General features: G+C 45.4%; 1 protein-coding gene across 3 annotated transcripts; it reads left to right on the forward strand.

The window, feature by feature from the left end:
• The first annotated feature begins 373 nt into the window (after positions 1-373).
• On the forward strand, positions 374-17,090 carry PPIH (peptidylprolyl isomerase H). 3 transcript variants are annotated; one of them, XM_075605102.1, is made up of 10 exons: positions 374-557; positions 1,332-1,396; positions 2,597-2,620; positions 3,951-3,995; positions 7,029-7,071; positions 8,491-8,583; positions 10,631-10,718; positions 12,232-12,272; positions 15,457-15,531; positions 16,824-17,090. In XM_075605102.1, the coding sequence occupies exons 1-9, from the start codon at positions 492-494 to the stop codon at positions 15,523-15,525; spliced, it is 534 nt and encodes a 177-aa protein (XP_075461217.1). In that variant the 5' UTR covers positions 374-491; the 3' UTR covers positions 15,526-15,531; positions 16,824-17,090. The 3 variants fall into 3 exon arrangements, with proteins under 3 accessions (XP_075461217.1, XP_075461215.1, XP_075461216.1); XM_075605100.1 differs by lacking the exon at positions 16,824-17,090 and adding an exon at positions 15,702-15,881 and having other exon boundaries at positions 400-557; XM_075605101.1 differs by lacking the exon at positions 1,332-1,396 and having other exon boundaries at positions 457-557.
• Positions 17,091-20,509: the final 3,419 nt, after the last annotated feature.

The raw sequence follows: 20,509 nt of genomic DNA on the forward strand, positions 1-20,509 counted from the left end.
CTCCCTCCCTAAGTCCCTCCCTAAGTCCCTCCCTCCCTCCCTAAGTCCCTCCCTCCCTCCCTAAGTCCCTCCCTAAGTCCCTCCCTCCCTCCCTAAGTCCCTCCCTCCCTCCCTAAGTCCCTCCCTCCCTCCCTCCCTCAGTCCCTCCCTCCGTCCCTCCCTCCCTCCCTAAGTCCCTCCCTCAGTCCCTCCCTCCGTCCCTCCCTCCCTCCCTAAGTCCCTCCCTCAGTCCCTCCCTCCCTAACTCCCTCCCTCCCTCCCTCCCTCCCTAACTCCCTCCCTCCCTAACTCCCTCCCTCCCTCCCTAACTCCCTCCCTAACTCCCTCCCTCCCTCCCTCCCTAACTCCTTCCCTCCCGAACGCCCGCCCTCCAACTCCTGCCTCTGGCACCCTACGAGGCCTTGGACAGTGCTGGTAACCGTGAGCATGCGCACCGAGCCCTATATGACCCCGCCCGGGCCTTTCCCCTTCCGGCTTTGCCAGAGACAGTCATGGCGGTGCCGGCATCCAGCGCCAACAACCCCATAGTGTTCTTCGATGTCAATATTGGCGGGCAGGTAATAATAATAATATATGCGGGCTCGTTTCCCGGGTGTCACGTTTTGCCCCCTTTGGGGCTGGCCCCTGTGACATTGAGGGCGTTAACCCTTTCGCTGCCGGCGGGCTCTGCAATGTGTTGGGAGGCCCCTCTGGCAGCGGGCGTGTTAATGCCTTTATATCCCTCTGTAACTCATCAAACTCACACTGTAATTACATTTGTATTTTCCATGTCATTCTGTAACAGTGCAGGTGTGGGGCAGGCTGCTGTGACTATGGGGACGGGGCTTTGGCCGTGTTTTATATATTGCATTTATATCTAAATACTCCCCAATATTTTATTAATACACTTGTCCCATATACCCCAATACACTGAAATCATTCAGACACAAACAGTATGAAGTATGAAGACGGAGGCCTCACTGCTGCTTTTCAGTTCAATATTATCATTAATCTGTATGTCCCATACATAATATTAAAGGTACTATAAATGTTATTGTGACTGTCATCATTGTTGTATGTTGGTGTCTCTCCCAAATTAGGAACACACTTTGATATTATTTAGCATTAATATTAACTTCTTATGTTAAATGTTTGCTTATTTTTTTTTTTAAGACTTGAAATTTGGTTATTGAAATTAAAATATCCAAAATGTGCTGATCATATTCATTATTTTGTGCACACGTCTTGGTCCTATTTTATTTTTATTTATTTTTCCTAGTAGCTCTTCACAAAGTTCATTGCGGTTTTACATTTGTACGGTTTTCATGCTCTCGTTATTGGTTTCTTATCAGGAGGTTGGCCGGATGAAGATTGAACTCTTTGCGGATGTTGTGCCAAAGTCTGCAGAAAATTTCAGGTGAAAATATTGGTGTCCTTGCAGAGTGGAGGATCCTGCAGCTTCTCTGCACGTCAAACCTGCCTGCTCTATGTTTTTCCTTTGCGCTCTGCACTGCCTTTACATGGATTTCCATGGCTGCTTTTACACCAGAGGCTTATTACCCCAGGAAAAAACATTCTGCCATGTGTAATCTTTCCTGAGAGAAGGCTTCCAACACATAAACCACTTGCAGTAGTAAATAACCCTGAGACTGTGTGATCCCAAAGTGTCACTCCCCAATCATTGTAGTTCCTGCAGCCCTTTGGATGTGAATATATCATCTTATTGAGGATATTCTTTTAGTAGTTCAGAGTACTGTTGTGTTTTTTTTTTTTAATTCATTTTTTTAAGAAACCAAATATACATGTCAAATATATATTTGTTGTGTAGGGTGGGCGATCAGCAAATAAACTGTGATCTGGAACATCTGGTTAGTGTTCAAGAATGGACCAGTGACAGTCCCAATATGGTGACTACCTGCTTTTATGCTGGTATTTTAATGTTTATTGAATCAGTAAGCGTTGTTACAACAAGATGATCTCATCGCTTGGAGAGGTGGAAGTGGTGAGATAAGTGAGCCTACTTTTTATTTGTGGTACAAATGTAGAGGTGTTTGATTTCAGTTGCCTGTTTTCTAAAAGTAAATGCTGCAGGGAGTAGGGAGAGAGCGTAAAATAGGCAGAGAACTATAAAGAGGCATCTAAAAAATCATATGCAGAAGATCTAAACAAAAATAAAAGGTGCTTGTAGCAAATCCAAAGGAAACTCCAATATTCTTACCCTGAAATGTTGCTGGTCTCTTATCTTTTTGATAATTTATGTATATTTTGATATGTCTCATTTGTATTTTGAGTGCTGGGTATTCTTTACACTTTTTTATTTTTATTTTTTTTAATATATTTAAAATGGCTTCTTTCATAGTTTCTTTAAAAAAACAAAACCTCCCATCTTAAAATGATCTGATTGCTTACGAAGTGTGATGTGACAATATCATTATTTTGCCAAGGAAAGGTCACTTAGACCACTTGTTATTGATACTAAAGGTATAAAAGGAAAACGTTTTCATAGTTTAAAAAACAAAAACACTTTCATACAATTCTTTATTACAAATTTTACTTAAGTAAATGTGTCACTGAGAACTGTCTTGGAGCCTAAACAATAACTTTATTCTCTTTTCAGGCAGTTCTGCACGGGTGAATTCAGGTCTGTACCATGTAACCCTTCAACGTGTGTGTGTTCGTGTGTTAACAGTTGTGAAACAAAACTACAATCATGCATTATTTGAAGCTTGCCTACAGACTACATTTTACCTGGTTCTGGAAAATTCTTCAAGCATTAAAAAGGACTCCAATCCTTTTTAAACAAACATTTTTAGTTTCCTAAGGAACCGGTTTCACCCAGTTAATCCCCCAACTAGAGGCAGCTCACTTTCTCTGCCTAAAGTCATCATAGATGTGTAGAAGGTCAGTGCATCCGAATAAACCAGTCCCTTGAGTATATGAGAGTCTGCGCTAGGACCACTCCAAATATGCTGGTATATAATATAATTGCCCTAATAGGGATAGGGGACTAGTACCTAGTGCTATTGGGAACCAATAAACAGTACAAAGATTGTCCCATACAGTGAAAGATAAGGGTATGGCAACCCACAGGTACAACTCACTGTTGACTTCCAGGATCCATGGGAGCGGTCCAAAGCAGCAATCAACGGCGTGCAATTCACCAGACAGGTCAACAGGAACAGATGAAAAAAAAGGCAGTGCACTGCCTAAGAAGCAGGAGGAGGCTCACGGTAGCAAAAAAACATACTTTATTCTATTGAGGGATCAGACATAGCCCCCCACAGCAGCAGGTAACACACCTACGCGTTTCGGGCCATGTGCCCTTTATCAAGGTGTACACCCCTGTACTCATGTCTGATCCCTCAATAAAATAAAGTATGTTTTTTTTGCTCCCGTGAGCCGCCTCCTGCTTCTTAGGCAGTGCACTGCCTTTTTTTTCATCTGTTCCTAAAGTCGTCATCAATTTTAGTCTATAACAAATTCATTTAGATATTTTGTTTTAATAGGTTAAAAAATACAATTCCTTATTGACCCATCGCCTTCATTGTGTGTGTGTGTGTGTGTGTGTGTGTGTGTGTGTGTGTGTGTGTGTGTTTATCACTGACAATCTAATATGTATTCATCATACAGGCACTCTTTTCTTTTTTCGGTTGTTTTTGTTGCTGCAGGTTCGCAATATTCTGTGCTGAGTAAATATTATTATAATGCTCTTGTCGTATGAAATGTGCTCAGTGAAAGCATTGAGCGTTTATTAGGAAGTTTTAATTTCTGTTGAATTTGGCCCAAATAGTTTATTATAAAATGTTTCTCCTGCCCCCTCAACCTCCTTCACATAAAAAAAAAGCAGAGAATTTTGATGCACAATATATAATCTTAAATAATATTCGATTTTATTTTCTTGGTTTCTGTTCAGAGTAATTCTATCTCAATGATGTGCTCTCCATGTGTAACTACTGTTTGTTTAATTGCAGGAAGGATGGTGTCCCAATAGGCTATAAAGGAAGTACTTTCCATAGGTATGTATAGTTTGATATATAATGTTTCTGTGCCTGACCCTCTGGCATCACAATGATTACACTGTGTCACCTTTCTGATGCTTAATCCCATCATAATAATTAATTTAAATAGATTAAAAGTTAAAAAAAAAAAAAATTCAGCTGACTTTTCACCATTTTAGATGTTTTAAGTAAGCCGGTACCACCACCACAAAATAACATAGGTTTGTTTTTAAGGGTATTTAAGGTTTCCAAAAACTGGCACGTGATTTTATAAAACGATAATTATATGCTCCCCGTTCTAGAAAGTATTTGTTCAGCGAGCATCTAATTAAATCTTATTGTCAACTCATGAGACTAAGGCAGCGCGTATAGTGCCCGGGACGGGTGACGTCACCGTCGTTGCTAGCAAAAGTTATATTTCTCTTTGCGGCACGGGCTTTCTGGCATTTGATTGGTTCAGGGGCTGTCACATGAGACGACAGCCTTTGAAAAATCAAACATTGCCAGCTTCCAAATTTGGCGATGCGACTTCGCTCCGTCGCATTTACTATAAGCGCACGCGGCGGCGGCGGCGGCGGCGGCAATGTAATTGTTTTTGGGCGACGTCGCCCATCGCGAGCACTATACGCACGGCCTAAAGCGAACAAAATCGTTTGGCTTGTCCCAGGCAGTATAATGTCCAGAGCTGGTGGGGACACACGCTTAATAAGGGCCCAAACTGCACCTCTGGGTGTGCAGACAGCTTGAGTGGTATAGCTGTCAATCACTGGGGGAGCTTCCAAAGTCACGCCTCCCAATGCCTTGCCACCGTGGATGCAAAGCAGTGTGGGGAGCGACGTTGGAAGTTCCTACTGTAATTTAGAGCTATACCACCTACGATAAGTGCTAGGTACAAACCCCTCTCCCCCCACAGGCTTCAGAACACACTTTATACTGCCTGGGATCGGCTATTACATTTTATTTTTTGGGGGGGGACACCTCACAAACAGACACGATACGTGAAAGGCAGGAATCCGGCGCCACTGCGCATGACAGACTGTAGAAACTCCCGGATGATCTTCAAAAAAAACTTTATTGCACTATACACATAGGGCTACACCACGATCTCCCCCTCCTACGGGTTTCGTGGAGATCGTGGTGTAGCCCTATGTGTATAGTGTAATAAAGTTTTTTTTGAAGATCATCCGGGAGTCTCTACAGTCTGTCATGCGCAGTGGCGCCTGAATTCCTGCCTTTCACTTCCTGATTACCACTGAAGGCTGCACGCACATGCTGTGGAGGAGAGCAGGTCCCAGACCGGAGGGAATCAATAGGTAAGGGTTTACATATTCCCCCCTACTCCGGGTTACTCAGTGGCCGTAAATAGCTCCCTCCTTATCAGCTAATTGACGGCTTGACACCATAGGTGCTTTACAGACAGCCGAAGCGCAGGACAGTATTTTCCATGCAACAGACACGATACAACTGTTTTTCTGTAAATGCGTTGTAGTTCCTTGTAGCACAGGACTTTTAAACTAATTCTACAAAGAGGCCAGATCATAAAACGTTTGAGTAGGAGGGCCAGAAACTTATAACAATGTAATTTTAGATGCATTTAAAGACATCAAAATTACTACATTACTAATTATCGAGCAGGCCTGATTAATTTTAGGGTGATTGAAGAATAACGTAATAATGCCCCAGTCCTGATATTCAAATCTTTAACTGCAATGTTATTATGTTACTTTTCAAAGAGAAACGTCTTTGCTGGGACCAAATCTCTTTTTCTTGAGACGGAAGTAGGTTATGGAAGTGGTCACTGCTGTCAGATGAGGGCCGCGCAGACGCTGCCCTCACAACACTGTGGGCTCTCATGCATAGATGCGGCCCATCGCCGCAATCATGCGCAGAGCACAGATGGATCTCCGGTCTGTTGCGCACACGCAGAAGAATACTCCGGCCGGCGCACATTCGCAGAGGCCTCTGGAGCTCGTCAGTGCGTTGCGCATGGGCAGCAGAGGCGGACACGGAGCCGAGACACCACACACACACCCCTCCCCCGTCTCTGGCGCGCACACCCCGTCGTGTCTCTGGCACGCGCACACACACACACCGCCCCTGTCTCACACCCACCAATAATTCACAGTTAGTGCGTACAGGTAATACAGGGGTTGTTTGCCGACCACGTGCATTCTAAGTCAAATTTCTTTGCGTTTTTGTCAATTAAATTGTATTTTGATTTTTAATTAAAAACCACAAATACAATTTCTGTGACAAAACAAAGAAGTTTCACTTACTATAAAATGCAAGTGCTCTGCACACACAATATTTTCTGCACTGTATTCCAAACTGCATTTTGTTGCCTGCTTTGTACCTGGGCTGTTGCAGTGGCTCAACGAAAACAGAGTTTGAAGCGGGGAACCTTGGTTCAAATGCTGTTGTCCAGTCCTGGTGACCTTGGGCAAGTCACTTTTTCTCCCTGTGCCTCAGACACCAAAAACATAGATTGTAAGCTCTGTCTGTAAAATACCTATGTGCTGTGCACCATGCGCTATTCTGTAATTGTGAAGCACTTTGTCCCATTGGGAGAAAAGCTCTATATGAAATAAGTTATTACATTTATACTTGTACCTCGATATGTTACTTTACGTTTTGACATTTGGAATGCCATCATTTTGTTTTTCACATAAATATCCCATGTTCAATAAAACTTCTGTTTCCTTCACTATTTGCATGAAAGTCGGGCTGAATAATGATGTAGGGATTGGCATGAATGGTGTTTTTATTTCTATTACAATAACGTAATTGTTGACGGCATTACACAGAGGGGGATTCATTCAAGTTACAATACAGAAATGTAAACCCTTCAGAGATGGAGAGCCTGATTACAAAATATATATATATATATATATATTTAACAGGTTGAGACCAGTTGGTGTTAACCCCTTTGTTGCCAAATGGGCCTGCCACACTGGCCCCTGTAATGGAGGGTTAAATGTTCCTAATGCGTTGTAACGTATTGCAAGTATATTACCTGGCTTCGTTTGACTCTCTATGCATGTCTCATTGTAGGGTAATAAAGGATTTCATGATCCAAGGAGGAGACTTTGTTAATGTAAGTTTCCATCCAAAGTTTTTTTTATTTATTTATTTTTTAATTCTTTTCAATTGTGGGGTTTTTTTTTTATTCCCAATATGTGCATCAATACAATCTACACACTGAAGTGATTAGCTAAGTTGCTGATTGATTCGTTCTCCTGTAATCGATCGCTGAAATTCGTCTCGCGTGTTCTCTAAATGCATCTTGTATCCTCTTCTGCTGCAATGACAGCTAAAGAACTGTGAGGAAGATCATGTGACCAGGCAGGCACTAGATTCAATTGGTTCACTGCTAGAGAGAGCAGGGCTCAAAAAGGTGATGCTGTTTCGGAAGGGGATGTGACTTTGTGTATGGTTGCTATAGGAACAAAAATGCCTGTTACCTTAGAATACATTAAAAATGTCTTTAAAATTTTTTTTTTTTTTTTTTTTTTTTTAGATGCACTAAGTATTTTCTCATAGTACAGAACTGATTTAATTGAAAAAAAAAAACACACACGTAGGATATTGCTTGAAATGCATCTTTAATGTAACCTTTATTCAGCATCTGAGATGATGTGTTTGGGTATGTTGAGGTTAAAGCACCTCCCAACCCTCGTTTAATGTTTTCATTTCGTGCATAGGTAGAAAGCATTGGGTTCCTGGGTCACATTTATTTCAGCTCCTGTGACCCCCTGCTTCCCGAGCTACTTACCGGAGACGGTGCGCTGGTTACTTCCTGGTTTGCCCCTCATTACATGACCAATGGGAAGCTGTCGTGGCTTCCTATTGGCTTGTGTAACTCAGGAAATGTAAACGCCATTTTGTTTCTCCTGGTCGGGATGCTACCGGTGGCACTTTCCCCTGGTAAGTATCTCAGAAAGCAGGGTGTCCCCATCGCAGAAATAAATGCAGTTCATCTCCGGTTACCCCCGGCTTCCTGTGTATGTAAACAATGAGTTAAAAGAAAGCAGGCGTAACTGCTTCTCTAAAGTAAACATTCATATGTTGCTTTTTTGCTTAAGCCAAAATAAATTGGGAGTAGTAGAGGGGAGCAAGAAGCATCATGCACGGAGCCTCCTCTCCAGTCTCTATTTATCTTTCTGTTTTTGTGATGCACCTCATACACCACATCACCCGTGATATTATATTTGAATAAATTATCTGTTTGGTTAAAAGTAACTTATTTGAGGTTATTGAGCTTGTTGTTTTTTTTTTATATAATTTGCGATGTAGTTTCTGCAGGCCTCTCTGACCACGAGTGTTAATGCAATGTTGGGTATGATTACCAGCACTCTGTGGGGTGGCTGTCTTAAAATGTGAATGTGTTTTTTCAGTTGTTTTTTTTATTTATTTTTGTTTCTGTGGCTTGAGCAGATGTAAGAATATATAAGTAGCTAATTTGCTGTCTGGTATTTATCACTGATTTTTAAGTAACCTGATGGCTTCTTTACAGGGAGACGGCACAGGAGTTGCGAGCATATATAGAGGTCCCTTTGCTGATGAGAACTTTAAACTAAAACATTCTTCTCCAGGTCTTCTATCCCTGGTATGTCATTTATTTTTATTTGCAGGCACAATGGTTCTGTTTACTAAAGTTGTCCATGTAACCCTCCCTGTCCGGAGTTTAATTGTCTGTGTTAGGGCTGCTCAGGGTGGGCGTTAGTACACAATGATGGGCGCCAGGAACTTTATTCAGTCAAACAGCCGCTTTATTATCTGATAGGTACAGTCTTGCATTTAATATACAGAGGTCATCTTTTATTTGTAATAGTGTCTTTGGCCTGTACAGTTAGCGTGACTTCCCTAACTTCCCCCATTTCGGCCCGATGGGAAGGTGCTGATGCTTTATATTTACTGCTCGGTAGCGCTCCATATCCACGGGGCCCCTGACGGGCCTGGCACTGCTCCCTCATCGATTTGGCCTCCTTATTTCAGGGAGGCCTGGAACTACGTGGTCTTCTGAGTGAGAGCCAGCGATGGAACCCTCCGGTGCGGTTTGTCCGACTATGCTTAGGGGCTGCGGCTTGTGGAGCTCCCTCTAGGCATAGTCAGTCTCTCTGCATATCTTGGGAGTAGTATAAGACCATCTTGGTGGACTCTCTATAAACAGGGTACTTTCCTTAACTGAAAACAATAAAGAGGTGCTAAACCTGTCCTACACATAGGGACTTGCATAACTATTCCCAGTGAGATCCCTCAAGGTATCTGCCTTCCAGAAGCTTCCCGCTTCTATTTATAGCCTAGCATGATGTCAGTCTTCAGGCAGAAGGGACGGGCTTAACTTCTGCTGCGTTACCCCAGTACCATGTGATAAGGAAGGGTTGTTACTCTGTGAGCCCACACAGTTAACCCCTCAAGGCTTTAAGTTAAATGTCGGGGATCGTGTGAGGCCTCTGCAACTGAATTTACCGAGGTTCAGCTGGCTTCAGATGACGCGTTGACATGGCAACGCGGCATCAAATGCCGCCGTGGGGTCGTGTGGCGTCACATGACCCTGTGATGATGCCCGTTGACATGGCGACGCGTCACGTCATATGACCCCACTAACGCCGACAGGCAGGTAAGGGGGGCGCGGGCACCGGGGGGGAGTGGATGCAGGGGTGCGCCGCAACAGAAGTTTGCGCACCCTGCTCTAGACGAGAAGTTCACAATCTGTTACACTGTGCACCCCCTGTTAAGAAATACTACTTCTGCGAACCCCTAATTAATAAATGTTTCCTACTCCTCAGACTATTGCTAACAACTGTGACTGATCCCAGGCAGTAGTGTCCTGAGCTGGTGTGGGGGGGGGGGGGGGGAGGGAACACGCTTAAATCCCCAAACAGCAGCTCTGTGCGCAGACAGCATGGGTGGTATAACTGTCAATAGCAGCTTTCAAAGTCACATCCCACAATGCCTTGCTGCTGGCGATGCAAAGCATTGTGGGGAGTGACTTTGGAAGCTCATGCTGTGATAGCTACACCATGAACGCTAAAATGCAGATGTGTGCACTCGTCAGTCACACTGCTTCGGAACCCATTATATATTATTTATACTGCCCTGGATCCTCCATTGCATTTTTATTTTGGGGGAGGAAACCCCCTCCTGGGCATTGCTGCTCTCGACCTTATGTGTGTCCTATATAGGTTTGGTAAAGACCGTGCCCAAGTAGTTTTGTGGTTTGACATGTACAAAGCAGATCTAATCTCTTGGACTAACAAATCAACAATGCATTTTCTGTCTGGCACGCAGTATTTTCCATAACCAGAAACACTGCTCTTAAGAGTAGGGGGAACTTCACCACTAAGGTGTATAGTAAATTACTAGGTTATCGCATGCAGCCTTGTGGGGAAAATAAAACCAAGAGCAACAGTATCCAACTTTTTTCTTATTGTTTGCGACCGTTAATAATGTTTCATGCATACCATTATTCTGATGGTATTCAGTTGACCTTTAGCTTTTCAAGACTTTTTTTTTATAACACTGCCCCACACATCGGTACATCCACTGTTTTAAAAGAAACATAGTTCAAAAAAACATTTACAAACAAGTGTGTATTTGCAGTATATACATCTATTGGGTATGTGCTTATTGCTTCTTTTTTTTTCCCACAGGCAAACAGTGGCCCTGGAACAAACGGTTGTCAATTTTTCATCACATGCTCCAAGTGCGATTGGTTAGATGGGAAGCATGTTGTTTTTGGTGAGTATTTAACAAAGTTCCTCCTCCTCGTGTATCTTTTTTATATGTATATACACCTGTTTGAAACCTGTGGTCCCCCCCCCCCCCCCCTGAGCCAAATGCCACTAATTTCAGCTCCACTTGTGAGCACATTCACATGTCTCAGACCGGTCTGCAACCCTGCCTTTCCCAATTATCTCTTGGCATACAGTGCTTCCACTGCACCCAAGAATTCTGGGAAATGACATGCAAATGAGCACTCTGTGAGTAACTCTTTGCTTCATGTCCACTTTAACACAGACCCTTATAAGTTTATGCCTGCCACATTATACCGCTTTTTCAGCAAAGCCTGGTTTACAGAAATGCATAGCCGGTAAACCAACTCGGACAGCTGTTTTGACCTCGAGGTTACTTCAGGTAGATTGCTCCCTGAAACAAACACCATGTAATACATCTCCTCCAGGCACCATGTTGTTTACTCTTCTGAAACCTGTAGCCGTGCAACCTTCTCATTCCAACACAAACACTCGCTGTCATCAGTAGCACTATTATTGTTCTCCAGTTTAAAGAAGCCGGCCCCTGTAGGAGGCCAAGCCCATAGAAATGTAAGATAGCCACTGTGCCCTGCATCAGACATCTTTGCAGTCAATGATTGTTTATAATCTATTAAAACTAACCCCGGTCATACTTGAAAAACAATCTCTTCTAACTTTTTTACAAAGTGTTATCCGTGAGCATAATAAATCTGGTCATGATTTAAGCCAGCGGTGCGCAAACTGGGGGGCGCGAGACTGACCACGGGGGGTGCGGGGTTTACAGAGGCCCTGCGCGTTTCCCGAAGGCACTTTAAATTACGTGCCGGGGAAGCGTCGAAGGCCACTGTAAACCTCACTTACCTTGGCTCCGGCGGCTTCTTGGACGCGTCGCCATAGCAACACGGCGTCAAATGACGCCGGAATTGAGGTAAGAGTGGGGCGCAGAAAGAGGGGAACTGCCGGCGGGGGCGCAGGGGAAAAAAGTTTGCGCTCCCATCATTTAAGCAATAGAAACAATACATCTCTAATAAATAGTAGTTGTTACTCACCGTATAAAATAATTATGTTAATGGCGGGCTCTACTCCTAGGTTATACAGTATAGTTCTAGAAACAAAGCAACGAATGTAGAATTATTACTTTTATTGTATAGAGTTTTTTTTAAATTGTTTCATTTACCTGCCAGTCCACTATTTCACTTTGTAACCATGAATCACGGCACTACTAACTTGCAACTTACTGTATATGTCCAAGGCACAGAGAGGTCAGAGGATCTGCCGACATTTGCCAGTAACTGCCTCTAGTTGTAGTCTGAAAAGCACAGTCCCGTCTCTTGTATGGAGGAGTGGGGTGTCCTTATCGCCTGGCAAAACCGCAGCACAATAAATAACCTAGTTGGGGTGAAATATTTACTTTGTGTTTCTTATTGTATAAAATATAACATGCATAGACCTGTTTTTGCTGAACGCACTCTGATTACTTTTCATGTTTTTGTTCTCAGGTAAAATTATTGATGGACTTTTAGTGATGAGAAAAATTGAGGTGAGTTTTATATATTGTTTTTTTGTTTTGTCTCTTGGCTTTTGTTTTGTCTTTGTCCCTTGGCTTTGAGGCTATTTTAGAGCTTTTTAAATCAACCTGCGGCTTTCATTGTAACCTGCTTTATTGCTCTTTGTATTGGGTGGAGGAAAATAACAGGGACTCCACCCATACTTCATAGATAGGAAAATAATGTATTACTTAAACCGCTGTCTAATAAACCATCATTGCATTGAAGCTGCAGGTGACACCGTAAATCACAATACCTAGGGTGCATATGTTCACAGCCGTAATTTTTAGGGTGTGAATAGTTTATTGCAAGGAAAATATTCAACAAGACTCCTTCCTGGTTAAATGTCTTAATTGTTGTAATGTTCCAATTTCCTTCTCTACTGTTCTGTGTACTGAGGAGCATATTTGTTTATTTTGCTTAAAAGGCACACTACATTTTGTAATAGTACAGCCTCAGCTGCTGGTTATTTCATATTTAAAAAGGGTTGACTTGCATTTCGGGGACTTGCTGAAGCAAAGTGGCAGAGCTCTAGGACACGCCACTAGTTTCCTGTCATACTGAAGTAATAAAAGTGTCACAGGAAGGAAAGGAGAAATTGTGTGTTCTACTTCTCGGACAGCCAGCTGCATGCCCGAAATTCAAATAAAGCTCTGTTTCTGGCACAGCGAGGGGAACATTGCAATTGCCAGTAGGCATTTTTCCTGCCCTGGACGGTACATATTTTCTTTTGCCTTGTAACGTTTTCACTGCAATTTCTGGTTTACAGAAGAAAACGCCGGCTTTAGATGAAACGGTTTGCCACTGTTATATTGTCCATAGAAGTTTGGTTTTGAGTGTTTTTTTTTCCTCATCCAGATTTGCTAGAACGTGCTGCCATTTTATTCAGTTGCAAGCGGGGGATCATATTTTCTGTAAATCTTACTATATAAAATTGAAAGCACTGTATGCCTGTCTGGATGTCTGGATGTCCGGTGTCCCTAGGGGAAATCTCATTGGTCCCTTGGGCCGCCCCCGCACACCTCTCATTGGCCTGAGGCGGAGTGACGGGCCAAAGGACACACAGGGACACACACACACACACACACACACCTCTCTCTCTGTCCTCTTCCCCCCCCCCATCACACTCACCTCCCTCTCCACTCACCTCCCCCTCCACTCACCTCCCTCTCCACTCACCTCCCTCTCCACTCACCTCCCTCCCCGGCGCGGGGACAGGCAGTGGGCAGGGCAGCCTGCCGCTGCCTCCACTCACCTCCCCGGCGCAGGGACAGGCAGTGGGCAGGGCAGCCTGCCGCTGCCTCCACTCACCTCCCGCTCCCTCCACTCACCTCCCGCTCCTTCCACTCACCTCCCGCACCTTCCACTCACCTCCCCGGCGCGGGGACAGGCAGTGGGCAGGGCAGCCTGCCGCTGCCTCCACTCACCTCCCGCTCCCTCCACTCACCTCCCCGGCGCAGGGACAGGCAGTGGGCAGGGCAGCCTGCCGCTGCCTCCACTCACCTCCCGCTCCCTCCACTCACCTCCCGCTCCTTCCACTCACCTCCCGCACCTTCCACTCACCTCCCCGGCGCGGGGACAGGCAGTGGGCAGGGCAGCCTGCCGCTGCCTCCACTCACCTCCCGCTCCCTCCACTCACCTCCCCGGCGCGGGAACAGGCAGTGGGCAGGGCAGCCTGCCGCTGCCTCCACTCACCTCCCGCTCCCCCCACTCACCTCCCGCTCCCTCCACTCACCTCCCCGGCGCAGGGACAGGCAGTGGGCAGGGCAGCCTGCCGCTGCCTCCACTCACCTCCCGCTCCCTCCACTCACCTCCCGCTCATCTCCCTCCCACTCACCTCCCCGGCGCGGGGACAGGCATTGGCCAGGGCAGCCTACCGCTGCCACGCGGCACCTAAGATGGCGGCGGACGGAAGGACCCCCTTCCTCCCTTGCGGACTAACTAACATGGCGGCGGCCAGAAGGAGAGGTGTGTGTGTGTGTGTGTGTGTGTGTGTGTGTGTGTGTGTGTGTGTGTGTGTGTGTGTGTGTGTGTGTGTGTGTGTGTGTGTCACAGCGTGACAGTGTGTGTGTGTGGGACACTGTGTGTGTCTGTGTGTGTGTGTGTGTTACACTCTGTCTCAGACACTGTAGCGTCAGGACCGGAGCTACACATGGGGGCGGGGGGGTCAGGAGCGGAGAAACATACAGGGGGAGTGGAGAGGAGGGACCCGTCAATTTAAAGCAAACCAACCCCCCTCCTGTCCACTGCCCCCCCCCCCTTCTGTCCACTGTCACCCCCCCTCCTGTCCACTCCCCCCCCTCCTGTCCACTGTCACCCCCCCTCCTGTCCACTGTCACCCCCCTCCTGTCCACTGTCACCCCCCTCCTGTCCACTGTCACCCCCCTCCTGTCCACTGTCACCCCCCTCCTGTCCACTGTCACCCCCCTCCTGTCCACTGTCACCCCCCTCCTGTCCACTGTCACCCCCCTCCTGTCCACTGTCACCCCCCTCCTGTCCACTGTCACCCCCCTCCTGTCCACTGTCACCCCCCTCCTGTCCACTGTCCCCCCCCTCCTGTCCACTGTCCCCCCCCTCCTGTCCACTGTCCCCCCCTCCTGTCCACTGTCCCCCCCCCTCCTGTCCACTGTCCCCCCCCCTCCTGTCCACTGTCCCCCCCTCCTGTCCACTGTCCCCCCTTTCCCCCCTCCCTGTCCACTTTCCCCCCCCCTGTCCCCCACTCTCTTTCCCCCCCCCTGTCCACTCTCTTTCCCCACCCCTGTCCACTCTCTCCACCCCCCTGTCCACTCTCTCCCCCCCCCCCTGTCACACTCCCCCACCCCCCCCTCCTGTCCCACTCTCCCCCCCCCCCCCTCCTGTCCCACTCTCCCCCCTCCCCATCCCCTCCTTTCCACTGTCTCCCCCCCCCCCCCCCACCCCCCCCCCGCCCCCCGGCCACCTGTTCCCCCTCCCCCCCGGCCCACTGTCCCCCCCTCCCTGTCCACTGTCCCCCCCTCCCCATCCTTTTCCCCCCCCCTCCTTTTCCCCCCCCCCGCCCCCCCTCCTCTTCCCCCCCCCCCCCCCTTTTCCTAGCGCTAAATGTAACTCACGGGCAACGCCGGGTCTCTCAGCTAGTGTTATCTATTGGCAATATAAACCATGGATTTTGATTTTTGTTTTTATCTCCCACTGTTGTAGAATGTACCGACGGGTCCGAACAATAAACCTAAATTACCAGTTGTGATCGTTCAATGTGGAGAAATGTAGTTGAAGGTGAGTGTTCACTCATTGGAAAGTCTTTCCAGGAAGAGAACCTAGAATATTGACCCGCACACACATGACTGAAATGCATGATGGGTATTCCAAACAATACTACTCACAAAAAAGGCAACATTTATATGCCTGATAAGTGACAATTCTGAATATTGTGGCTTTTTTTTCAGCCTGTTGCCATGAAAGTTTATTGTATAACTAAACTACATGATATAATCCAGCTTTGAATAAGGAAATGACGCGGAAGAAAGATTCATCTCGTCGTAGTCCGCATTCCTAAACATTTTTAAGCACTACAGTTTCTTGTTAATCTCTGAGTTCCCCCATAGCCCCTTTTTGTACTCCAAACTACTTTCTCATGTACACATGTAAAATAAAGATCATATTGGCTCTTTGTTAATTTTTGAATCGCAGGATTTTATTTTTTCCTCCCAGAGAAAATGGCAGATTTGGGGGGAAACAAACGAATCCGTACAGTAGATGCATGTAACTTGGGTTTGACTGGAAGGCCATCTGGTTGTCCACAATAAATGGTCCGGCATGTTGCCTGAGGATTGGCTTGAAACTGCTTTATGATTAGCTAAGCTTTAGCACACCTTTTCTCCCATTATACTCCAATTCATATGAATGGGAGACAAGGTTTCCTAAAGCTTAGCACCCTTTTGTGGGTTTGGGCCCTTGTTATCTAAAGCAGGGGTGCTCAATTCCAGTCCTCAAGCCCCCAACAGGTCAGGTTTTCAGGATATCCCAGCTGCAGCACAAGTGCGACTGAGCCTCAGCCACCTGTGCTGAAGCAGGGATATCCTAAAGAAACCTTACCTGTTGGGGAGACTGGAGTTGAACACCCCTGATCTAAAGCACAAAAATAAAACGTGTTGAACTGTGAAGGTGATTAAGGTATTGTAGACATTTACGTAATGTCCCATGACCCTCAACTCTCCCTAGATGGCAGGAAGACGCAATGTAAATAATACTTCTAACAATAGTTAGGCATTACTGCTGAAGAAATTGTCTCATTTGAAACCTTGGTTAAAATTTTACAAATGGCCACAGAAGGCGTGAGTTGGATAGCGGAGAGATGCAGAACACTGAACATGACAGCACACAAGAAAACCATCAATTACTATTACTTTGTCATTAATATACCAAGAAAGGACTAAATAGGAATACAATAATCTAAATCCCGCAGTTATTACTTTGCATAAAATTGCTCTTTATTGTAGTTCAGGCTGCCTTTTAACTTGGTTTCATAAATAAGGGTTTTAATGTTTAGTTTTTCTTTCCCTTTTCAGATGTGAGGCTGAATTTGTGCATATTCTCGTTCTCCACTGATAGAAATACATCTGTGGTTCCATTGCAGAAGCTGCCCTATTTTTCATGCGCCTTTATTATAAGTCTATGCACAAAGGTATTGTACGTGTTTTTGATACTGTACGTATGAGTTCAGTTTTACATCTGTATATGGGGGAGAGGCGCTTTTGGTGACCAACGGAAATATTTTTTAGTACAATGTTCTTTTTATAGATTATCTTTTTTAATAAATAAAAACTTGTATTTAATTTACGTTTTATTGTTTTCTGTCACGATTAGGGGAGTTTGACTAGATTACTTGGGATCACAAAACACCAGGCAGAATGTAAGGGTTAAATAAACTAATTTATTTTGACCGGAGCCAACAGAGAGCACAATACAAGGTCCGAGCAACAACTCGCCAAGAATGGGGAACGCATTAGGTGCAGGGCGCTGCTGACGGTAGCTTACCCTGGATGCTGCCTCAATCTGTCTGTTCCTGAATATCCCAGTTCAGCCCCCCTATTGGGACTACTAGTTAACTTATGGGTAATGCAGAATGTAAGCCCTGCCCCTTGTATGCAGGATGATGGTGACATCACTCATACATACATACATACATACATACATACATACATACATACATACATACATACAATAGAGAAATACTTCACCCATAGAAGATATGAAGAAAACTCAGCACTCCAGAATAGTTCAAATACAAAATATGTATTGTATATTCCAAAGTTTCGATCCAACTATGGGACCTTCATCGGTGCCTGATGATGGTCCCATAGTTGGACCGAAATGTTGGAATATACAATACATATTTTGCATTTGAACTATCCTGGAGTGCTGAGTCTTCTTCGCATTGTGTGTGTTCTGGAATGGTTCCTGGGAGATGAAGAGGAGCCTCACTGAATAGTAGTGGAGCCTCACCGTGAATAGTTAATATAGAGTTGTAGGATAACTGTCACTTTGTTTTGATAGGGAATGTGTCCCTTCTTAGATACAGGGCAGAGTTTGGTCCCTGGAAGATATAGGGGGAACGTGCCATGTACTCCAGGCTAAGTCCCTCAAACGTGGTCTTCTAAGTGCATGCAGCAGGTGCATAAGCATGCCTACATCTGATGGGTAGACACAAGGATGGTCATGCACATAGTGACCGGATGTGGGTCCCCGAGAGGATGCATTCCTGCCGCAGGGTCATTGTGGGGATAGGAGAACCCCCTCCACTAGGCAAGGGATTGCCAGATAAACACCATAGCATTGGTAACAAGAAAAAAAGTCTATTTGAGAATGCTACACACGCACCCAGACTAGTATGTAAGATGTCAAAAGTAAATAAAGCACATGTGTTTCAAAGAGAAATTTCTGGTGCCCATCTTGTAACATTGACTTCATGCAGGCTGGTCTTGTAAGCAGCAATCACCCTGGGAAGGTATGAAAAGAGACTGAGCACCACTATATATACACTACACAATGTAGCAATCCTTTTAAGCCAGATAAGGAGGGGGATACCCCAGTGATGAGGGATGACCATCCTTGGTCCACACATTTTGGTCTCTAGGCACTTAGATCAACCATGAACTGTGGAGCCCTGCTCCGCATCGCTTTGGATACTTTCCCAGCCTCTATTTGGTTGATATCCGGTTCTCCATATTTCCAATCGGCAGAGACCTTTCCTCTGCTGTGCCAATCCAGAGCGAAGGGTATGTCCGGAACAGATCAAATCAGGTCCTTGGGCAGAGATGGGGCCTAAGGACTGCCCCAAGGGGCTGGACTTGGGAGAATGGAAAATTGTAACTGAGCAATGAATAGGGAGATTGGAATCAAGCCCCAGTTCCAAATTTCAGCTCCATACATTCCATAGGGGTAAAGGCCTAGCTTCCCGGGGGAGAACAATACACTGCTTTCCCGGGGGAGAACAATACACTGCTTTTGGAGTGGGTACTCTCCCAGCAGCTGGGCTCGCCATTCCCCACCTCATCATTGTACCTTATCCCCCCCAAAGGCTAGCTCTCTGAATCATTGTGTGCCTGATAATGGCCATTGTTCCTAGCCCAGGCACAGAATGAGACACACATGCAGTTTAACATGAAACATAAGTATCAGAGATACATAACTTGGTGTAACTATTAGCAGGGCTGGCAGCCATTATGTAACCCTGTGAAGGCATGTTAACCCGGGTTGGGTTGCCATCTTGACTAGTAGATGCAGCAAGTGGGCTTAACTTTTGTACCATGCCATGCTGCCCCTATCGTTACATTATCCACCTTGACATACATAGTACAGTTCCAAAGTGCGGGGAAATAGTTTCAGGCGCGGAGAATCCTGCTTGTGCAGCCAACACAACATAGACAAAATGCAGGTCTCCAGGACAGAGGTACAAAGTAGAGCTCCACTCACAAGTTCACAATGCAATTCTTTATTTATTGTCACATCCAAGAACAGGAGAAACAACGTTTCAGGTCCGATCTGAATCTTTCAACAGGTTGTCCATATGGGACCTAAAACGTTGTTTCTCCTCTGTTCTTGGCTGTTACAAGTTCACAATGCAATTCTTTATTGTGAGTAGAGCCCTACTTTGTACCTCTGTCCTAGAGGAGACCTGCACTTTGAGGAATGTGTCCATCTTGACATACGCAATTGTTACTTTATAATCGTAGATAACCTTTCACTGCGAATGTGTATATACCACACCAGAAAAGTAGGGATTGCTGCTTTTGTGTTAGACTACAATTCAGGATAAAAACATTTTATTATAATGTTTAAAGTGGTGTTCCTCAATGGGTGCCACAGCCCCTAGGGGAAATACTCTGCTCAGCTGGCGTGTCTTGTGCTGTCTGGAGACCGTGCTCTGCCTCTATTCCCTCTCCTCTCTGTTAGGCTTAGAGAAGAGTGACGGAAGGCGGAACACAGCCTCCCTGCCGTGAATGTGGAGTGTATGATAGAGAAGTGTTATGTGAGGAGCGAGGGCGGTTTGTGAAAAAGGGCTCTGTGATGAGGGGGTGACTGTGGAGTGATAAAATAATGCATGGTGGGGTTTTGTGTGTGAGGAATGTGAATGTGGTGTGTGTCAGCCAGAAGAGTTGCATGTGGCAAGGTGCCCATGCTCAAAAAGGTGGGGAACTACCGAATTAAAGAGTGGAAGAGAGGGATGCACCTTTTTTTTTAATTTATTTATTTTTAGCTTTTATCAAGTATAGTTCGGCAGTAAATCTAAAAGAGCTTGTTTAAAGTATTATTATACAGGTCCAAATGAAAGTCTAGGGTGTATGTGTGTGGGGTCCAGTTGGCCGGAATTGTGTTGGGGCTCTGTGGTTATTAAAGTGTATTGCCCATATTAGTGTGAATGACAAACCTACTAGTCCATATATAGGGCTAGCCTGGCAATGGGGGTTGTATCATGTGATACTGATGTTGGGCTAGTGAGGTAACTGCTGAGCAACAATATGCCTGGGATTAGTCACTGATTACATCATAATAAAGCTGGAGCACAGACATGGAATGTCACTACCCTGAGGATGATACATTCATGAAGAGTACCCTTACTGAGAGGCTGTTTAGCAGTCTGCAGGGGAAGAGATTGGTGAGTACAAAACATTACTAAAACCATAGGGATCTGTTCAACAAGAACAATGGCCTAAGTGCACCCAACACTCCCAAAAATAACGTGCTCTCTGGT

This window comes from Ascaphus truei, chromosome 6, assembly GCF_040206685.1.
Source record: "Ascaphus truei isolate aAscTru1 chromosome 6, aAscTru1.hap1, whole genome shotgun sequence".
Classification (NCBI taxonomy): Eukaryota; Metazoa; Chordata; class Amphibia; order Anura; family Ascaphidae; genus Ascaphus; species Ascaphus truei.